We start from the raw sequence: 20,181 nt of genomic DNA on the forward strand, positions 1-20,181 counted from the left end.
CACCGCCTCCACCACCACCACCGGCTTCGCTACCTGTGCCGCTACCACCTCCAACGCCACTTCCTGTGGTTGGCGCCCCGGCCGCGCAACCTCCGCCCACCTCCACGTTCACGACACCTGCTGCCTCGTCCTCGCTGCAACCTGAAACAACAGCCACACACGTGCACCACGTTATATCTCGCTTCCACTCTGCTCTTCTCTCTTTAACCAACACTCCTAGTCCCTCTATTTTTCTTTTCTTTGTTTTTTTTTTTTGTCCTTTTTTCTTTTTTCACGTATATAGCGTAGTACATATTGGTATGCGATAACAGACCATAGAGACACGATTGTATAAGGTTGTCATGGACGCGGTTGCGTTTTAGGGGTTTTCGTGCTCGCCAGAGATAGGCCCTGCCTCGTTTTATGGGTTTTTTCGTCTCTTTGGAAGCGTCGCTTTTTTAATGGTTTTCGTTTTTGCTGCGAAGCGTGATAAGAGAGCACGCGTATAAGCAAGTTTGTCGTGTACTTTGTATCGCGATTAAAAATTTGCAATTACTTTCTTTTTACGGAGTTCGGCGTTCATTGGATCAACGGGCTAATTTTATCGCCAGAGTGGGATTTCAGGGCGGAGGATTTTCGCGGAAATTTATATCTCTCTGGACATGGGCAAGGAGATTTTAATTTCTTTTTTGCCGGGCAGTGCGATAAGAGAGTGGTTTTATTACAGTAGTAAGGTTGTTGTACTTTTGTTGTACTTTTTTTCTATAATAGCTGCACGTGCGTTGCATCGCCTGTTAATTTTATCATTAGAATACGATTTCAGAATGGAAAGGATTTTTCTGCAAATTTCCACTTTTACGGCCATAGATATACAACAAAAATGAAGAAAAGATAGACCACGAATGGAGAGTTCTTTCAACTATTAAAAATTATGATTTTTGTAATCTTTATTTTGTACGTTATTGTACATAACATATGTTTATTGAATATTGCAAAAGTATACAGTGCGTAGTTAATTCGAAACTATTTTTAATAATACAGAATCGAATTCTGAAATCACTTTTTTTTTTTTTATAAAAATCGGAAAATATGACTCTTTGAAATATGACTTTTTTCTCTTTGTACGCAAAGACGGCTACACGGGATTGATAATAAATTTTTTATTTTACCACAATCGTGTAAATTCCTCCGTACTTGCCGAAACTACGTTGCTTCAGAAAACGACGTCGATCAAACACAAACATGATTACACTCTATTGTAAACCGGAAATAGAGCAACCATGGGGCATAAAAATTTATACGAGCTCGATGACAAGACGCAGCGGAACGATGTCGGTAAAATCTAGAAGATATCGAATACCGTTTGTAACGAGCTTTAAGATACGATCAGTGTAAAACGCGAGACGCGAATGTCTTCGTGAACGAGACCAATTGAAGACGGTATCACTACACATTCTGCGTTGTTCGGTCGACGTTCATAAATACACATCCGCGAAATGTCCCGAGCACTCTTTAACCAGGCAAATGACGGAACATGCGTCTTTTTTCTTTTGTTTAAACGTATTAAGCGTATTTTTAATCTGCTGTCAAACACAGCACGTAGAAAAAGGAACTATATGTTTCGAAGATCATGGGAGAAAAACATGATACGTAGGTTTTTATTGATTTTTCTTATTTTATCGTCGCTTGATAATCAAATGGGAGAATGATAATATGACACAATGGAAAATGAAAATACAATGGAGGATAGAAGAAAATTTTTAATCGATACATCGCAAATTTTTGTACTAAAAATTATTTACTCGTTATGGTAACGGTCGTTTATTCCGTGGTATTATATTATATTTATTCATTCGTTCTTATTAAATATAAGTTCATTTTGTAAAATTATAACATCCTTTTATTTCATTCTTCATTTTATAAATTTTCTTTTGTCCGCCGCTGTAACTCGTAAACTCCAAGCATTTAGTTCCAGTTATTTTCGTCACAAGTGTGCCAAACTATCGCGGACGATAACGCCTCTGATAAATCGAACGAACGATTAAATATTCGCGGTTGCCGCTGAAAAATGCCACAGCTCCGATTTTCCTCAGCCGCAAAAACATTGCATAAACATCGACGATGCGATGGTTTTAACGAGTAATCGATACAAACACCGCGACGCTTCTTCCACTACGTGTACCGTGGTTAACCGCGTCTAAACGAATTTTCCTTGGCAGTCAACATGGACCGTGGAGCAAGAGGAATCGGAGGACGAAAGTATCGTTTCGGTTGAGAGAAAGCTACTGAAAGCTACAAGCGACGATTCGATATTTGGCAAATCGCCGGCCAAGATAAAATTTCGTCGTGAGTCAGCCTACATAGTCGAACACTTTCTGCCAGCTTGTGCACGAGAATCGTTCGAATACGTTCACGAAAATTCCTTCTGACGAAGGTCATCGATGGTTTCAATTCTCCTGTTCGAATATTCTTTATCGCTCCAGGCTTCCAAAAGAAATTGCAGGAAATTTCCAGGATACTTGCTGATGTTCTTTTGTTGCATTACAGTCGTTTGTCGAGTCGAATGTTTCAAACTTTTCCCGATACAAACGCTAAATTTGGGCAGAGGAATCCGAGACTGAAATTCCATTCGGAAATATATTTCGTGGAAGATCAATTTTTATTTAAAAAAAAACGACTTGTTCTATCGATGCACGGTTAATATATCGGAAGATGCGTGGATTTTTTGCTCGTTGCTCGTTAATGGTTAATTTATGGAGACGACTGAAGGCGAATTTAGATTATTTATTTTATAAGGAGTTACCTTGAAGACTGCACTTTATACGACTCAGATATACCATAAACATTTTTCTCATCACTATCACTATATAAACAAGAATATCGCGAAATATTTTCAAAGGCCAACTATTGAAATAAATTCCAATTCTGCGAAATCCATGGCCAATATAACGTCATTCGCCAGGATTTAACAAAATATTTTCTCAAGTCATTATTTATCCCGTAATTTGTAATAAATTTCGCTTTTATCGTACGAAAAGATGTATCGATCCAATAAAATCGTTATACTAGGAGAATTTTGTTTTTAATTCAATAATTATACGAATATATTGGCTTCTACTCTCAAGTTTTACTTTCACACAGAATTCTTTGCCACTGTTTCTAAAAATCTTGTTGAAACCCTTATTCGATAATCGCAGCTCGTTTAAATCTACGGTCAGATAATACATTTTGTTCCATACTTCGATAATCGCACACGTTAATAACACATAAACACGTTGGTCTTTACCTTTCAAATTTTTCCCCAATATTTCCATAAATCTCTACAGACACCTGTTGTGTTGATGATCGTATATACGTTAGATCGTCTCAAAAGTTTCTTTTGTTTTATAAGAAAATAATAAACGCACAGTATTTATTGCATTGTATTATTTTACTGAATCCATCCGTTTTGTTCCAATAGAACAATAACAGCAATAATAAGACGACAATAAGAATAATATAAAGAAAAACAATATGAAACGAATAATGTGATGCATCTGTTATTTCCTTATAAAACGAGAAAAGCTTTTAGCAAAACCTAATACATATATACAGGGTGGTTGGTACGCGTGGAAAGGGAGTGATTGAAAATATGGAATAAAAATTTTTTTTAATTTTTTTAAAAATCTACAGTGAGATCCGTTATAACGAGACGCGATAAAGTGCACGCGTACCGAGCGAAAATTCAAAGTCGATTTTCTCGAAAACAAAGCGTCGAACGAAAAATTTTTATTCTATATTTTCGACTTCCTTTTTCGCGTAGAATCACCCCCTTTCCGCTTGTACCACCATATGTACAATAATCAGACATACACACGTCAATCTTCGTTTAGCCTTCTAAACATCACCAACGATATTTATTCGATTTCACAGCTCGCAAATGTCGAGAATATTTCGCGATTTTTGAAATTTCCACCGCGCCTAGAATAATAAAATAAAAGAGAGGGGAATAAAGGAGGGCAGAACGTTCGGTGGAAAAACAAGAGGCGAGAAAACGGAAGTCACGTATGCGTGTAATCTCGTTCCACGAAGCGCGGACCAGTTCGTGCACCGCGAGACGCGAACTTTGCTCGCGTAGTAGGCCGATAAAACGTCGAAATGGGTCAGAGCCGTGACCTTTCCTGCCTTCCTCCTATACGTAGTACCGTTCGAGGATCTCGATTATGTTGGTGGAGGCTTGAAAAGCGGCGTACAGATCCCGTGATCGTTGCCGCGGACGATAAAGAACGACCGCGATCACGTTGCGCGAAACATCGTTACGAAACTGGCGACTCGATCGCTAATTTCGTGACTTTTCATAAAACGAGTATCTAGAACGTTATCGAATTCTAATAAAACGTTATCAAAAAGGCAGGTTTATCCCCGAGGTTAACACACTTTTAATCATTTGTCGTCAATGACGGAGAATAGCTAATGTTGCTTTGCGTTTAACTTATCGACTTTTTACGGTGGTACGATTTTTGCAGCGTTTCTACTTCGATATTGTAATCGTTGAATAAACTATTATCGTACAGATATCGTGAATATAGATATTCTTAAAAAGAAAAAAGAAAAAGAAGGAATAAACCTGCCTTTTTCTAATCATTGAGAATATACAATTTTCTATTAGATAAAATACAAGATACGATAAAACAATGCTGATTTTTACAGAATGCGGATCATCGAATTTTTGATTTTGGTTTTCCGTAATAGAATTTCGATGGCGCGGTTGAAACACAACGGGCACTAAATACAGTTTGTAGCGAGATGATCGCGATTTTCCTTCATACTGTCCTTCTAAGAATAACGAACGTCTAACGAATAAATAAAAAGTTAATCGCGTAGCGAGAACGTTTAATAGTTCACAACGAGGCTATCGTAGTTCACGAAAAGTTCGTCAGAAGTTAACAAGTTTCAAAGTAAAAGAGGAGCGTCGATATTGCACACTTTTACAAATTCTCATTCTTCGTGTACTGCACGAAACGAGCGATAAACCAGCGTCGATTTCATGAACAAAACGAGCAATAAATACAACAGACGACTACGGGAACGGGTTTCTTAAATTCGTTTTGAACGTTACAGACCTCTTGAAACGATCAGACCAGATCGATCTAGGATAGACGAACGTTATCTCAGGCGTGGATCATCCGAGTGATCGAGACTGCGTGCAGATGCGTATCTCTCAGCGATCGTCAGAGCGAGGGAAGAGGATGCGCCATCAAGTGACGTCAGCGGAATGCAGAAACTGGCCAAGCAAATTGTAAGTAATATCACGCAATCTCAGATTCATGCGCCTCGAAACATCGAGGCGATCAACTCGATCGTCGATCTCGTGATCTGCAAGATATTCATCTGATCGATGGAATTTTGATATGGCAGAATGGGATTAGGCTGTTGGTTCGTGCAGAAGGTAATATCAATCAACGTCATTCTCTAAGCAACAGCAGTATCTTTCTGTCTCTCTGTGTGTCAAGCGAACAGATATCGAATAGGACGAAACGAAGTAATTCAGTCTAGTTGGGATTATTAAATGTGCGATGTAATATTGCAGTTATTTTATATTTGGGATTTTATATTTTCTAATGATGTCATTTGATGGATGAAATTGATATCATGCCTATCCGAAGGAGCAAAACAAAATTAATTAATAATTAAAGGAATTAATGTAACTCTTTTCTTTAGTATGCAAATCAGACTAATAAAAATAACATTTCAGTTTTTCTACTTAAACGAACTCTCCAGTCTACGTTTCTCACTTGGTACCTACCATTTATATAGGGTGGTTGGTAACTGATGGTACAAACGGAAAGGGGGTGATTCTACGCGAAAAAAGAAGTCGGAAATATAGAATAAAAATTTTTTTTTAATTTTTCCATCGAAAATTCAAAGTCGATTTTCTCGAAAACAAAGCTTCAAACGAAAAATTTGTACTCTATATTTTCGACTTCTTTTTTCGCGTAGAATCACCCCCTTTCCGTTTGTACCATCAGTTACCAACCACCCTATATAAATGGTAGGTACCAAGTGAGAAACGTAGACTGGAGAGTTCGTTTAAGTAGAAAAACTGAAATGTTATTTTTATTAGTCTGATTTGCATACTAAAGAAAAGAGTTACATTAATTCCTTTAATTATTAATTAATTTTGTTTTGCTCCTTCGGATAGGCATGATATCAATTTCATCCATCAAATGACATCATTAGAAAATATAAAATCCCAAATATAAAATAACTGCAATATTACATCGCACATTTAATAATCCCAACTAGACTGAATTACTTCGTTTCGTCCTATTCGATATCTGTTCGCTTGACACACAGAGAGACAGAAAGATACTGCTGTTGCTTAGAGAATGACGTTGATTGATATTACCTTAAGCACCCTGTATATCGGTTTCCGTAAGAACGTAAAGCCGAATATTAGATAAAAGATATTTCAAGTAGAATGAAAAAAATACTAATTAATTCTTAATTGGTTAATTCTGAGCTGTGACATCGAATTTTGGTTTAAATTAATCTTCGTACAGACGTATTTTCACCACTATCATAAACGTACTTTCTCAGATATTATTTAAAAATATTACTCATTAGGAAATCGTTGTTATACAATCATTACATATCTGTAATCACGAAAACACGAACTCACATTTTTCCTTAGCCGGCTTATCAACCAATTCTCAGAATCCTTAGTAACCAAATCAGGCTAATGAAGCTAACATACATATTAGTTTTCCCTCTTGAACAAACTTTCTAATCTACGTATTCCGCGTTTTATCTACAAATATATATCAGCTTCCCTAAACATATAGGAGCAAATATCGAAACAAAAGGTACTAAAGCAAACGAAAATATAATCACCGATCTTTAGCTGTAATATTGAACTTCGTGTTGAATTATCTTCATACAGACGTCAGTATTTACGTCATTGCCATGGACTCTAACATATTATTTAGAAATTCAACGCGTTAGAAAAAATACAAGCATTACTTCGCGCGATCATTCACAGAAATACGAATTTATCCTTAACAGGATCGGGTCAAAATAAACTCGTAAACAAATAAATGAATAAATAATAGATAAATAACGGATAAAAATACAAACGTACGTTTCTCCTTCTTTTTCAATTTATCAATCGATTCCCGGAACCGGAGAAACATTGGCGGAAACAAAACCCGGAACGTCTATTCGCCATTAAATTCGTGTAAATCGAGCAAAACGTTTCTTCATAGATTGACTCAAGGTATTTGTAGAACTGTAACGAACGCGTACCAAAGAAGAATCGTAAATAGAGGTTTCCTTGGTACGCAGGTAAACGGCTTTAACGACGTCGTTACACCGTTCGTGGCGAGTGTATCAAAGGCTTTTCCCTCTGATGCGGCTTTTATCGCGAGGCGCGCGCGAATCGAACACAGCGAATCGGCGACCCGCGGCGTATTTTATTTTTATTCGCGCGTGCTTGTTCTTTCTCTTTGCCTCGTTGAAGAGTGGAATACCGCACGCCGCTACCGAAAGGTAGAAAAATTCTCAGTTGAAAGCCACAAAACGATGGCTTGTTTTTCTTGTTTTCGATCGCAGATCGCGTCGCTCTTTGTGTTCTTCCTACGGCGAAATTATTTTTGTTGCCAGCCGATTATGAACCAGGAATACAATGCGGCAGATCCACGTCGATATCAACGTGGATATAGAGAAACCATTGCACCGGTGAATCGAGGAATTGTTGTTTGCGAGGAGACAGTTCCGTTTTCTGGCAATCTGAGTAAACAGAAAGGAAGCGGAGGATATTTGAATCGGAGGGTCGAGTTAATTTTTAAAATGAAATATTTCTTCCTCGAACATGTTGTAGGTTTATAGTTGATTAATGTTGCTACATGGTATTTATTTAATACATTGTAAATTCGCAGTTAATTAGTGGTCACATGTTTCATAAATTCATAGTTAATTAATATTGGCACGTGGCAACGAATTTCTCCGTTGGATACTAAAACTGTCTATCTTTCTCAGTTTTGATGAATTCGATTTAAATCTCTTATCGATGAAAGATTTCCTATTATTAATTCGTTCGCCGTTTACGTGTCTTTTTACATTCTATGGTAATTTTATAATTTTTCCACTCCAAGTATAGATTTCTTTCGTAAGATTCGATACGTGGGTAATTAAGATATGTACAAAATATATATAATAATAGCTGACTTCTTATTGTTTCAGTGCCCTTTCTTTCCACATTTCTATGGTATTTCGTTATCAGAAAAAGAAACTGGCTTTATCATTCTCAGGCTTGATCCGTATACGACAATCGAAAAGTTCTTCTTGTCGCTATTCTATTGCTTCATTTGTATTTATATTTAATTCTCTTATCGATCTCCCGTTTCTCTCTTTCCTTATTCTCGCGATTGTTCTTCGTTCGCTTGTAGCAATAGTTAGGATTTAATTTCGAGATGTTGCGATCCATCAGACCGCAACAGACGTTTCCGGAGATTATCGTATGAAGTGGCAGCGTGTCGATTGCCTCCGGAAAGTGGGCTTTCGTCCGCGAGATCAATTGTCACGAGAGTTTCTAGGAAATCCAAGAAATCTCGGCTATGTTCGCGATCAGCCGCAACCGCGTTCGTTGATTTCGAAATCATCTTTGGTCAGAAGCAGCGATAACATCTGAGACACCTCGAATCGTCTCGAGCACGATTCGAAGTTCGAAACTCATAAAAATCCTGGTGGTTTTAGAAATCTTGAAAATCTCGATAGTTTTGAAAGTGCTAGTCGAGTTTTTCGACGAGTTTCGAAAATTTGACGAGTATTCAACGCTTTTCATCTACGAAGTATCATCGATAGAAAATAGTAAAGAAAGCTTGGAAAATACCGGAGAAAACACAACAAAACACGATCAAATTTCTCGCGATTGATATACGATGCATTGCTCCATGCCACTGCTGCATCATTTATCTTATCGCGGTAAAGGAATATTAAGAACTGTGTTGCAAAACACGGAGGCAATGTGCGCTACATTTTTCTTACGTCGTAAACGGTCGGTGCAAGAAACTAGGCTTCCTGTCCGATAGCGAAATTAATGACATTTACCAAATTTTTGCTTCGTCCTGCTTTTTTCTTTTATCATTTATATAATTTTTTTAATTCATTCGTACGCTCGCTGCAAGACTCTGTATCTTTTGTCTTCTCGATTACCTCGATCGATAGACAATAGTAGATACCAGAGAAAGTACTACAGATAGGAAAATAGATATTAAAAACTCTCAGAAGCGACCAATTCCGCTTTTTATCAATCGCTTGATTTTGTTAAAATAAGGTTTACGACTCACGTTTCATTTTCACGAAACGAACGGCTTGCTTCGATAAATTCACCAAAAAGAGACACAAGCGATAGTAGATTTTACGATAAATTTGAAAAACTTTCAATCTTATCCTCTCGCGACCAAACGAATATATTTAATCAATCGATTTACAGAACGCAATAAAAAGGATAATCTTGTGATATTCTCATCATCTTCGACTACATTTTCCATAAATTTCGACAGAGTTTCCTCTGGCTTTCCATCACAAATTAAATGGAGGGCGATTTGTCACGTGGCGATGAACGCTTGCTCCTATGCTCTCTCCAAGCATTTCGAGGAAGTCACGCTTGGCGCGATAATTATTTAGCGGAAAGACACGTGTATCGGCTAACGATCGTGCGAATTTCTCTCGTAATGCCTCGGTAAAACGACTGGTTCGATTCTTTTAGTTTCTCTAGACTGTAGACGACGTGCCAATGTCTACCGCTGCATCAAACCGCGTGTCTCATTGTTTCTATTTTTAAAGATCGCAGTTACGTGGTCCGCGTTCGAGCTAACTATTTATCAGAGGAAACGAGACCGATCGTTCTCTTGGTCTTCGAGGAATTTCACCTTTAGTATCGCAGTATTATGATTCGCTGATAATTAGCGTAGATATCGCGGAATACAGCATTATTTTACTGAAAAAAAAGGTTTTAACGCCTCTGTATGAGAAACGTGAGATTCGAATTAATTCGGGGCTTAAGATAATTTGGCTATTCAAAAGATGATGCGATTAGTAGAAAATTTCGGGAAATTTCGTCTTTACTATCCTGCTACGTATGTACTGCGATTCGTTGATAAATGTATATTTTTTTAGACTCCTTTTTACAAAGAGTCACTTCTTTGCGGTGAATTTTGTATTATTTAATTTTTAGTTTCATTCGTACGATAGCGGTTCGAAATTTTTAGAAGCAAAGCAGCTCGAGCGTCTTATACTCTTTCTACAGGTAACAACAAGAGACTTTCTAATCTCAAACACCTGATATTTGTCATCATAATGTAGCGATAAAGATAATACGTTTTCGCGCATGAAGAAAGGAAGGTCAGGTTTCTGTATAGAAACGCTTCTGTTGAATTAGTGTCTTCGAATGTGAACTTGGAAGACAGGATTAACATCCAATCCCAGCCTGTATTAGGTTGTCCGTAAAGTTTCTTTCGTTTTATGAGGAAATTATGGACGCGTAACGTTCTTTGTTTTATATTATTTTATCGAATTACGTACGATCCATTTTGTTCTGTTCAGATAAATACCGCGGCATTTTACAGACTTGGTTTCACGTTTGTATAAAGGTGCACTGTTGTAAAAAACAATATGTACGTATGTATCATAAAGATCAATTAGGTTCGGATCAGAAGAGCAAACAATTCTAAGAAAGAAAAAAAAGAACGTCGACTTAATCGAATCAGAAGAAATTCCACATCCACGATACAAACACCGAATGATTCAATAAATGCTTCGCAAAGCAAATGGAACTCGGCTAACAACGCAAGAAAAGAAGATAATCGAATAAAAAAAAAAGATAGAAAAAATCCGCTAACGCGGGATATTTAATCAAAGCGAAAGACGTTCCAAATGACGAAGACAAAAGGGTTGTAGAAACGGGAGCCATGATGGGCGTATTCGGCGTACAACCACAAAACGGAGGAGGAACGAAGAGAGAAAAAAGGGCCCCGATGAACTTTAGGTTTGGGCAACACCTTGGTCGAGGGAGAAGGATGAGAACTCGCTTACGTCACTCGAGCAACGTGGATCACACACAGGCCATAAAGGCGCGTTCGCACGGCGCCGAAGATGCGGCGCGGCGCGTCTATCCCGCTGACGCCGCCACCGCGTGCGAAGTAAACGATTTGTCGGAGAGGTCATTGAGCCTGATAGGGCGCGGCCGCCATCTTCCACAACGTTCAAACCACTTCCCGACGACTTTCGTGGCGACGCTCGCACCGCGTGCCCGACCAGAAACGATCCCCGTACGAGCTGCTCTTCGACAAAGATTGCTCTATTAACGCATCGTCGGTCAGCGTGTTCCAACGATACGACTGTGCACGTGATGCCGATGATTCTCTTCATTTTGGGTTCATTCCCATACGAACATCGCGCCATCTTGTCGGCGTTCACTTTGATTCTTTTATTCGAAACGCTGGCAGGCCAAAGCGGTTGACTCCACTTGATTGAAATTTCTTGAATTTGAAAAGCGCCGCAGCACTTCAATCGATGCATATCTTACGTAATCTCGTCAATTTTCTCCGTAATAGCTTTTCGTTTTCTGCGGATAACGATATGAAATCGTGTAAGATAAACGTTGGTCGGAGTGCTTTAGGGTTGATATTTTAAAGAATTTGGGAAAGTGGCAGGTACGCGACTCCTTTGAGAATTCGATTTACGGCAAAGTGCGTTGGCTCGCGACAACGTACTTTGAATATTTATCGTACAGTAGAAACGTAGGATGTTCGTATTGTATCGTTATATAAATTTATGTTCATTTATACGTCTTATTGGTATACATAGCGGGACACGATTTGTCGCGATTGTATCGATGAAATTTGAAAGCAATTTGAAATTGTATGTAGAATAAATTCCCTGCAAATATATTTTGCAGAAAATTAGACCTAAAGGTAGATAATTAGTGCCAAAGATGGTCTCTGAAAGTAGAACGAGTCTCGTCCTAGGTAATGAACAATTTGGTTCTTGACATATTTCGCTCACTTCTATGAAGTGCATTATCGCAATAAATATCTTCTAACTCCCATATACATTTCCACATTCGTTTCCGATTCTATCGGTATAATCGTGACGATCGTCTCATCGATGTTTTACACAATCAAATTCGAAGATGGTCTCTCACTGGGGGGGTAGCCATCCACGTGTTACTTACCGATTAAGTTAGACAAATTTACCAAATGTCCAGCTGGACAAATTCTAAAGTATAAATTAAATAGTAAAAAAAAAAATCGATGTTTTACAAGGTCAACGCCAGTGTCTGAAAATGTTTCGTATAACTCGCAATAATATATTGGCAAACTCGAATCCGTTACACCTTTTACCTCGCAGCTTGATTTTCCTGCTAAATTTGCATAAAGATATCGTCGATCTGATCGTCGATCAAGAAACTACGTTGCTTCCACAAACGTGAAAGATCGATCGTGAAGCGAAAAAACGTTGGAATCAACGAAGCGTAAAATACACCGTTTTGCTGCGGTGTATCAAATGGCAATTTGCAAACGATGCTGGAAAAGAGACGATCTGAAAGACGTATATCATCGATCTAAGTATTTATTTCCACGAACGAGAAGGAAGAATCGTGCTCCGAAAAAAAAAACGAGGAAGCAGCGAGGCATTTTACAATGGCGTATTAAACAGCAATTTCCGAACGACGCAAATGGGAACAACTTCGATGGCGGTAAATCTTCGGCAACGTTCGTGATTGAACACAAATGGCACCGTTATTCCACGGTATTATGTGTACGCACCAGCCAATCAATGGGACGCGCGCACCAATTGGCCGCGGGCTAAATGTCGTCCAATCGGTCGTATCAACTTCGTCGATTAATTCGAGAGAAACGCTTGAAAATCGCGTAATGGTCAAGAGAAGAAGAAAAATGGATGTACCAAACGCGCAGGATAATTCGCCGCTTCGAGATTTATACCAAAAGTATTTGACGTTTTTGCTAACAGGACGTGGCTCTATTTCTAAAAATTTCGAATATTTCCTATCATCGAGACATTCTCTCTTCGATATCGACGATTTTGTTCTTACCTTTCGACCATTTTTTTACGATAAATTTCATTGTTCTTTGTATCTGCAATTGTTTCAGCCACGACCAGGCACGTGGATGGTGTTGGAACGAAAGTTTTCTTACAAAAGTCTCTGATATTCTCGACACTTTCAGCGGTGTTTATCATTGACGCGGTGTTAAACGTGCAACTTATCCATACACCATTTACGATTTCGTACTTCTTAAGTTAGATACGTCGTAGTCGGGCTGCCGAAAATACTATGTTACTTTAAGAATTGAACGTTAACGCTACAGGCAGCCTAAAAAGCGGTAAAATATGCTTTGGAATTTGGAGTGAGGGCAAACAGTGCAATAATCACGGAAAACAAAGTCACAGAATGTTTGAGAAAAATGAAAAATATAGTCTATCAAACGTGTACACAAAGTAAAATTATCGATCTCCTTTTTTTAAACCAGCCCTCGGCTTTTCAACGATATGTACCTAAAAATAATCGACCGATAGGATAATAGCATTGGAGGAGGAGCGACTTGTTTGGAGCGTGGATAACAAATAGCCACGATTTAACGGGAACACTGGCCAAATCGACGAATGGCGTGGCAAATGGTTCAGGTGGAGTCGATAAAAATTCGCTACTGTGCCATTATTGGCCAACGATTACTCATCCAAGATATCGAATACCATCTGTAGAAGTCAATTCTCGATGAACCAATGCTCGTGGATCGTCCACGTGATCTTTGCGTCGTCGTTCACGCGGCCTCGATATATCGATCGTTCGATAAGAATATCGTCCAGAATAACGCGACTACAACGGAACCTCGAATCTCAAGGGAACAGTTTAAATCTTCGAGTTACGCTGGTTTTCGCTTATCGAAGCTTTCAAGTAAGGCAGACTTAACGAACGAAAATTCAACTTGCACATGCATAGAGATTGCAAAGCATACAGATTTTGGTTTTCGGATGGTATCTACGGGAGGAACAAGCGCTAGACAAAAGACGATATGTATATACATGGTTTCCGTGGAAGAAAGAGAGACAGACAGAGGAGGTACATGGTAACTTCGACTTACGGAGGACGAGGAGCTTCTCTGAATTCGAGTTACACATATATAATGACGCGTGCGAACGCGCAGAGAATAATTCCAGTTGGACGAAATTTATATTCCCACAGAGATTTTTACAGCGGAGTGCAAGCGAACGAACGAAATTCTAGGCTTATAGAGGTGTAGCGGCACATGAGTCAGAGGGCATTTCGAATCATGTTGTTGTTTTGAGTATCAAGACCGTTAGATTACAAGTAACGTAGGAACAAATAAACTCCGGGCAAAACAATGTCGCCGCTACATGCAACCATTGAATGAAGACGAATTTGAGTTTTCCGACTCTCCTCCGACCAGTATAAATAAACAGACGTGATCGCGTGCGACACAGTGTCGAACAGTTCATATCGAGTATGAACGAGTATTAACGAGCACCTTCGAGTATCTATGCGACGAACAATAACGAGTATTTATTCCGAATTTCATATCGTACGCATATTTATTTATTTCAAATATACTTGACGGACTGCGACAGCAATATTTCGCCCTCGTTATTTCGCGATACCTATTCACGACTAATTCTCCACAGAGGTTTTCGAATTTCGAGTTTTACCGTAATAACAAGAGAAGGGAGAAACCATTCGAAATCGTGCAATTCGGGTCATGGATGATTCAGTGGACGAGTCTCTTTATCAAGAAACAATGGGCTATTGGCTGCAAGTACGAGACGACGCGATGCCACGATTATCCACATGGAAATATTTTCACCGAACGAGATTTAAACGGCGATAATAACGTTTGATGCTGCGTTATTCCGTTACGCAGATTGATGTGCGTGCCTCGTTGCTTTTTCAGCCACTCATTTTGGCTACTGTTTTTCGCTCTCGTAAATCACGTTTACGGAGATCCTTCGGACTTTTGATAGTTAACGTTTAAACATCATTTTCACGAAAGGGCGAGTCAAGTTGTTGCTTTTATCTTTCTGTCCATGCAGATAATCTATTATTGCTGTTGTTTGATTGGAAATTTTTACGCGTGTATTTTTCATATTTATAAATCGTATAGAGGAAATGTTTAGATAGTAAAGATTTAAGCATCATTTTCGCGAATAGCCGAGTGAAGTTGATATTATCAGAGCTTATTGTTTTTAGCTGTGTATCAGCTTTGACAAGTATTTTTAATTCCTATGAATCACATGGAGAAAGAAAGTGAATCAGACTGCTCTTATCGTTCCTTATAAGACAGACACTCGAGTTCCTGTTAATCAGAAAACAAATTTACAAATTTAAAGAACGAAATGATTTCCCTATTTGCTGAATTATCGTTCTCTATCGTGTTCGCTAAATTCTTTAAAACGTTGCAGCAAGTTGAAAGGGACGAGATACTGGAATGTGGGTGAAACGATAGTGTTACTTCCCTATCGAAAAGAGAAAACAATAATTACGTCACATTGTATTATCGTTTTACGTTGTAATAGCGTGAATGAATTTGACGCCACCCGGTTGCTCGTGATCAGCTTCTTCCACGAAATCAAACGTGTACCGTAACCACTCGTTCCATTCGAGATTACGGACAAATTTGCGCTCTGCATTAAGTATTAGCGCGATCCATCTTAATTAATCTACATTTTATTAATTCATATCCTAATTAGCCTTTATTTTAAGTAATCTATATTGTCTTTTGATTTTAGATTTAACACTTAACGAAGCATAAAACTAAAAATTCTTTTCTTTTGTTTCGGGATAGTTTCTTTGTTTCGGTAAATTTCGACGAATAAGGTCTTTAAAGTTCTTCTTAATTCCCTCTTTTATTAGCGTGTTGCAACTTGGAGAGTACCGTAATAATTCAAAGGAAAGTAAGAAAGCTAAATGAAGGTTAATCTAAAGCGCACGATACATGGAACGCATCAAGGTATAAACTACAATGAAACAACCGAGTAAATACAGCTACAGGGCCGGACCTTGTGCCATCGAATAGAGTTAATTACTCTTTTGTCGTGTGCCGTGTTTGAGAACTTCGCAAATACAGGCAACCATGCGTGCGTCTAAACGTGCTACGCTTAAAGATATTTGTATATAGTTCTACTTTGGCGCAATTAATTCAAAATTAGAACCTTACGAGCTTAACCAAACCAGATGACTGGTTTGGCATGAGATGACTGCCTGGCAATATTGGAGAACCTGCTATATTTTATTACCGTACGATTTATTCCAGATTTTAATTCCAGGAACAATTTATTTTTATTCATCTTTTTTTCGTTTTCTAACGTAGATATAGCATAGTCTTTGCAATTTTTAATCCTCTTGTAACAATTTATATACTGAATTTTTATATGCTTAATAAATTATATTACAATAAACTGTTGTGTAATTAAATATCTTTTTTTTTTTATTCCAACTGCTCATTAAATTTAGATATCCTATAAATGCTTTGTTCCTGTTATATTAATCTTTAACGCTTTTAGTGTTGCAATATCCCCTTATTTACTAGCTCGATGAAATATGCCATTAAACAATACAGCAAGGCCTCAATCTCACCAATACGCGTACTAAGTCATAATGCGATCAATTTCTTCTCTTCCGCAAAACAATTTAATCACGTGGAGATAGAAATTATTACTATGATGAAAACAGAAAACAAGAAAGATTGTATACCATGCGAACAGAATATTAGAATATAGATACTATTATATTAAATATATATTGTTATTGTCATATTTTATATTTATTTCTTTTCTTTCAATTATCAACGAGCAACAACTTTTTCAGGACAGGTATATCTATACTCTTGTTCCAGAGATCTGAAGAAAAAGTCGTTGATTAAAAAAAAGATTAAAGAGTATTAGCCAATAAACAAATTCTGTGCAATTTATATACCACTACAGACTCGTTCCCTAAGGCATTATTAGCATTTCAAACGGGAAAATCTCATTTAATTTTCATTTATCTATTTATCTATTTCTGCTCTCTTTTTTTTCTTTCCCCTTTTTCTTTCATTTTCTTTCTTCTTGCGATCTTCAGTCTGAGTAAACATAGAGCAATCGCTAATATTATTCACCTATAAATCCTCTTCTAATCTTGTTTGCCGTATCGAAAGGATTATATATAAGGATTATATAAGAATTAATTAAATGATTAAGAAATTAAATTCCGCGGAACGGGTCGGTGTTGACGTATTTGAGAAAAAAGGTAAAAGGAAGATCTGTAGTACAACAAGCTCGGTCTAAAATTTTCTATTGTACGCGGCGGAAACCGGACATTTTCGCAATCACGTCGGCGGTTCGCGTGTGCAAGTCGATTATTCGTCCGCGTTTCGCTGAAAAACGGAGAAACAGACGGAGTACCGCGATAACCGGCCGCAGCAGGAGATAAACGGAAGCAGAGAGAAAGAAGAGGCCGAGAGGAACAAGCGGGCGGATGACTTAGTGAACTGCATACGACGCGTGCTGTCTCCGATACAGTAACGTCATTCATCGTGGAATATGGGGAACGAACGAGTGGCTTATCTGTCCACAAGAACAATGTACACTTCGTACGCGTTTACAAAAGAACAAAAGAATTTTCTGCTCGAAAAAACAGACGGCAGAAATTCGGCGTGACATAGATTTGGCATTCGTTTCGAGGATTTGATTTACACCTATGCAGATGACGATTTAGAGGCAACTAAATGTCGCGTACCAAAAGCGTGACATTGTTTTCTCGGGAAACTATAAATATCAAAGTATCATCATTGTTTAGAAGATTCAAAGCTGACATTTTTACACGTGGTTAGTAATAGTTCGGAAATAAATAGATTTGTAAATAATGACACTTTAAAGTCAGTGTTCGGTTACAAAGAATCGTAAAGAACGCTTTTTAAAAAAATAAAAACTATTAATAACATATCTATAACCTATTTCATTATATTCTACATAATATTATCGATAGTAATAGGAATTACACATTCTATCGATCTTAAAATGTATTAATAATAAATAACATTAAATTATAGTTAATTAACGTTTCATAGTTCCATGTTCTATTATCTTATCATTTGACGAAACGCATTCTTATAATATACGTTACATAAAATAATTCATTCAATATTTGTCCTAACAATAAAATTTATCAATACTAATAACCAACAACACCACAAATTTCACACTGTGCCAATCTGAAGAAAAATAAACATTAAATTATAGCTACTTAACGTTTCATATTATTACACGTATATTACCTATCCAATAAAATATGTCCTGTAACCTCCATTACATGCCAATCTATAAAGCCGCACATTAACCTAGCCAATATTCCAAAGGCAACAATAGCAATACAAATTATACACTTCAACAAGCTGAAGAAAAACAAAGAGAGCTCCTTTTGTCGATTAACAAACAAAATTGACGACAAGAATACGGAAAATAGTCTAGGACCAGTTGTTCATTCGCGTGGGGTAAATATTTACTTGGAAGCAAATCGGTGAAGAGCACGAGCGCGTTGCGGCCTCGATCCATCGAGGGCGGTAGAATCGATTGAATGGCCGTCGCTGAAACGACGAATCCTTCCCACCGACACGGTCCACTCTTCGTCACAAATAGAGTTTCTCAGGGAATCGGTTTCAAATCGGTAAATATTTTTCTACGTTCATTAAGGGTTATATCGTTCGATGATTACCATGTGTCAATTATTAACCTTTGACAGTGTCATAATAAAATAACGAAGAATTCAGAATAACGGATTTAAAAATAAAACTGTATTCCTGAGGTTAGATAGAAAAAACTATGTACTTTCAACTTTTTAGAAAATAAATATTAATAATTGTATAACGTATAACGATATCTAATCCTTCGTAGATAATTGATTGTATAATGTGTAACAGAGCATTTCACAATAAGTATCGTAGAATTTTTTAGATTCTTTGAGATTTTCTTCTCATGAGCTACACTACCGAATGGTCAACATGAAGAAATAATACATATACATATACAAGCATGATCTTTTGGGCTTCTAAATATCAAGTTACGTTTCTGATGTACGGAACCGGTCTGACTGTCGATATCATTTGTAAACTCGTGTAAATTAGTCCATCAGAGAAGAGAATTCTTTTGTATCTTTCGAGTGACTGGCAAGATGCCATAGGATCTAAGAGCGAAATTTTTTTTGTCGAGTTAGTACTCAAGTTGAGAGTATCTCGTTTAAATTGTGGCGAATCAAGTCTCGTTTCGATTGTGGATGACTAAACGTTCGGATTCTACATCTAAAGAGTAATTTTTGTTTGAAATAGGAATAAAAAACTTGTTTCAACTAATTTAATATTTTTATTTCAAAGGTATTTTAACCATTTCCCTAGGTGTATGATATATATAACTTTCTATATATTAAGTATTATATTTGTACTCTTGTAGACTATTAATTGAACAATGTGTCAGAACATTGTGTCTTCTTTGCGAGACCATCCGAAATTCCAGGTATGTACCTACTATTAATAGGAAAAGAAAAAAATTGGCTATGCCAATTGATCGAATTCCTGTTTGCCTTGTCGAGTACGAGAGCATTCTACTATAAGTTCAAGAACAGCATTTGAAAGACTCTTTTGTTTCACATGTTATTTCATTCTGCGTCAATGGCCACATACAATGTTTAAATATCTTATTTGAACTTCCTTGTTATAGGAATATATATTTTGGTCTACATTTGTGCATACATTATTCTACTGCAAATATAATTATTTAAACATTCAACTTCAACAACTGATAGTCAAATGAAATTTTAATTCAACTAAATCTATGACCCTTCTTATTACAGAAATAGCAGTTCAGATGTCTTTCAAATATTCTTTAAAAATAGTCTGTACCTAGTGTGTGATATAACAACTAATTTTTCAAGTCCAACTTTATCACAAATGAAATCTCCAACGCAATTTTGTCATTCCTATCTTCCATATTATTTTGAGCCATAAAATCTCGCTGACTTCAATTGTACCACGAATTTAACATCTAACGGTGGATGTGCTGCTCCTTTTTGTGTTAATTATTTTGGCCACAGTGGCCGTGTTACTGCGTGTCGGAATTTCGTAATGCTACCTATGAAGTTACACCCGTAGCCAAGAA

General features: G+C 37.4%; 1 protein-coding gene and 2 long non-coding RNA genes across 5 annotated transcripts in view; 1 reads left to right on the plus strand and 2 right to left on the minus strand.

Moving 5' to 3' along the window:
- The window catches only part of LOC100748737 (zinc finger protein 1), a 32,779-nt gene that overhangs the window by 9,653 nt on the left and 2,945 nt on the right, over nucleotides 1–20,181 (minus strand). The window contains exons 1-2 of one of the 3 annotated variants that reach the window (XM_033322917.1): nucleotides 7,100–7,166; nucleotides 7–141 (exon numbers count right to left, since the gene is read on the minus strand). In XM_033322917.1, coding sequence (XP_033178808.1) covers nucleotides 7–141; nucleotides 7,100–7,151 — 187 coding nt within the window. In that variant the 5' untranslated portion in view covers nucleotides 7,152–7,166. Of the gene's footprint in view, nucleotides 1–6; nucleotides 142–3,265; nucleotides 3,522–7,099; nucleotides 7,167–20,181 lie in introns of those variants that run through there. The other 2 variants (XM_024370284.2, XM_012390128.3) reach the window with 2 other exon arrangements.
- On the plus strand, nucleotides 4,621–5,718 carry LOC117152149. Its single transcript, XR_004462422.1, has 2 exons — nucleotides 4,621–5,257; nucleotides 5,377–5,718. It is a non-coding gene; the product is annotated as an uncharacterized LOC117152149 (long non-coding RNA).
- On the minus strand, nucleotides 19,499–20,177 carry LOC117152150. The gene is made up of 2 exons (XR_004462423.1): nucleotides 19,926–20,177; nucleotides 19,499–19,784 (listed from the first exon to the last, which is right to left on the minus strand). It is a non-coding gene; the product is annotated as an uncharacterized LOC117152150 (long non-coding RNA).

Source organism: Bombus impatiens, unplaced genomic scaffold (assembly GCF_000188095.3).
Source record: "Bombus impatiens unplaced genomic scaffold, BIMP_2.2 scf_0724, whole genome shotgun sequence".
Classification (NCBI taxonomy): Eukaryota; Metazoa; Arthropoda; class Insecta; order Hymenoptera; family Apidae; genus Bombus; species Bombus impatiens.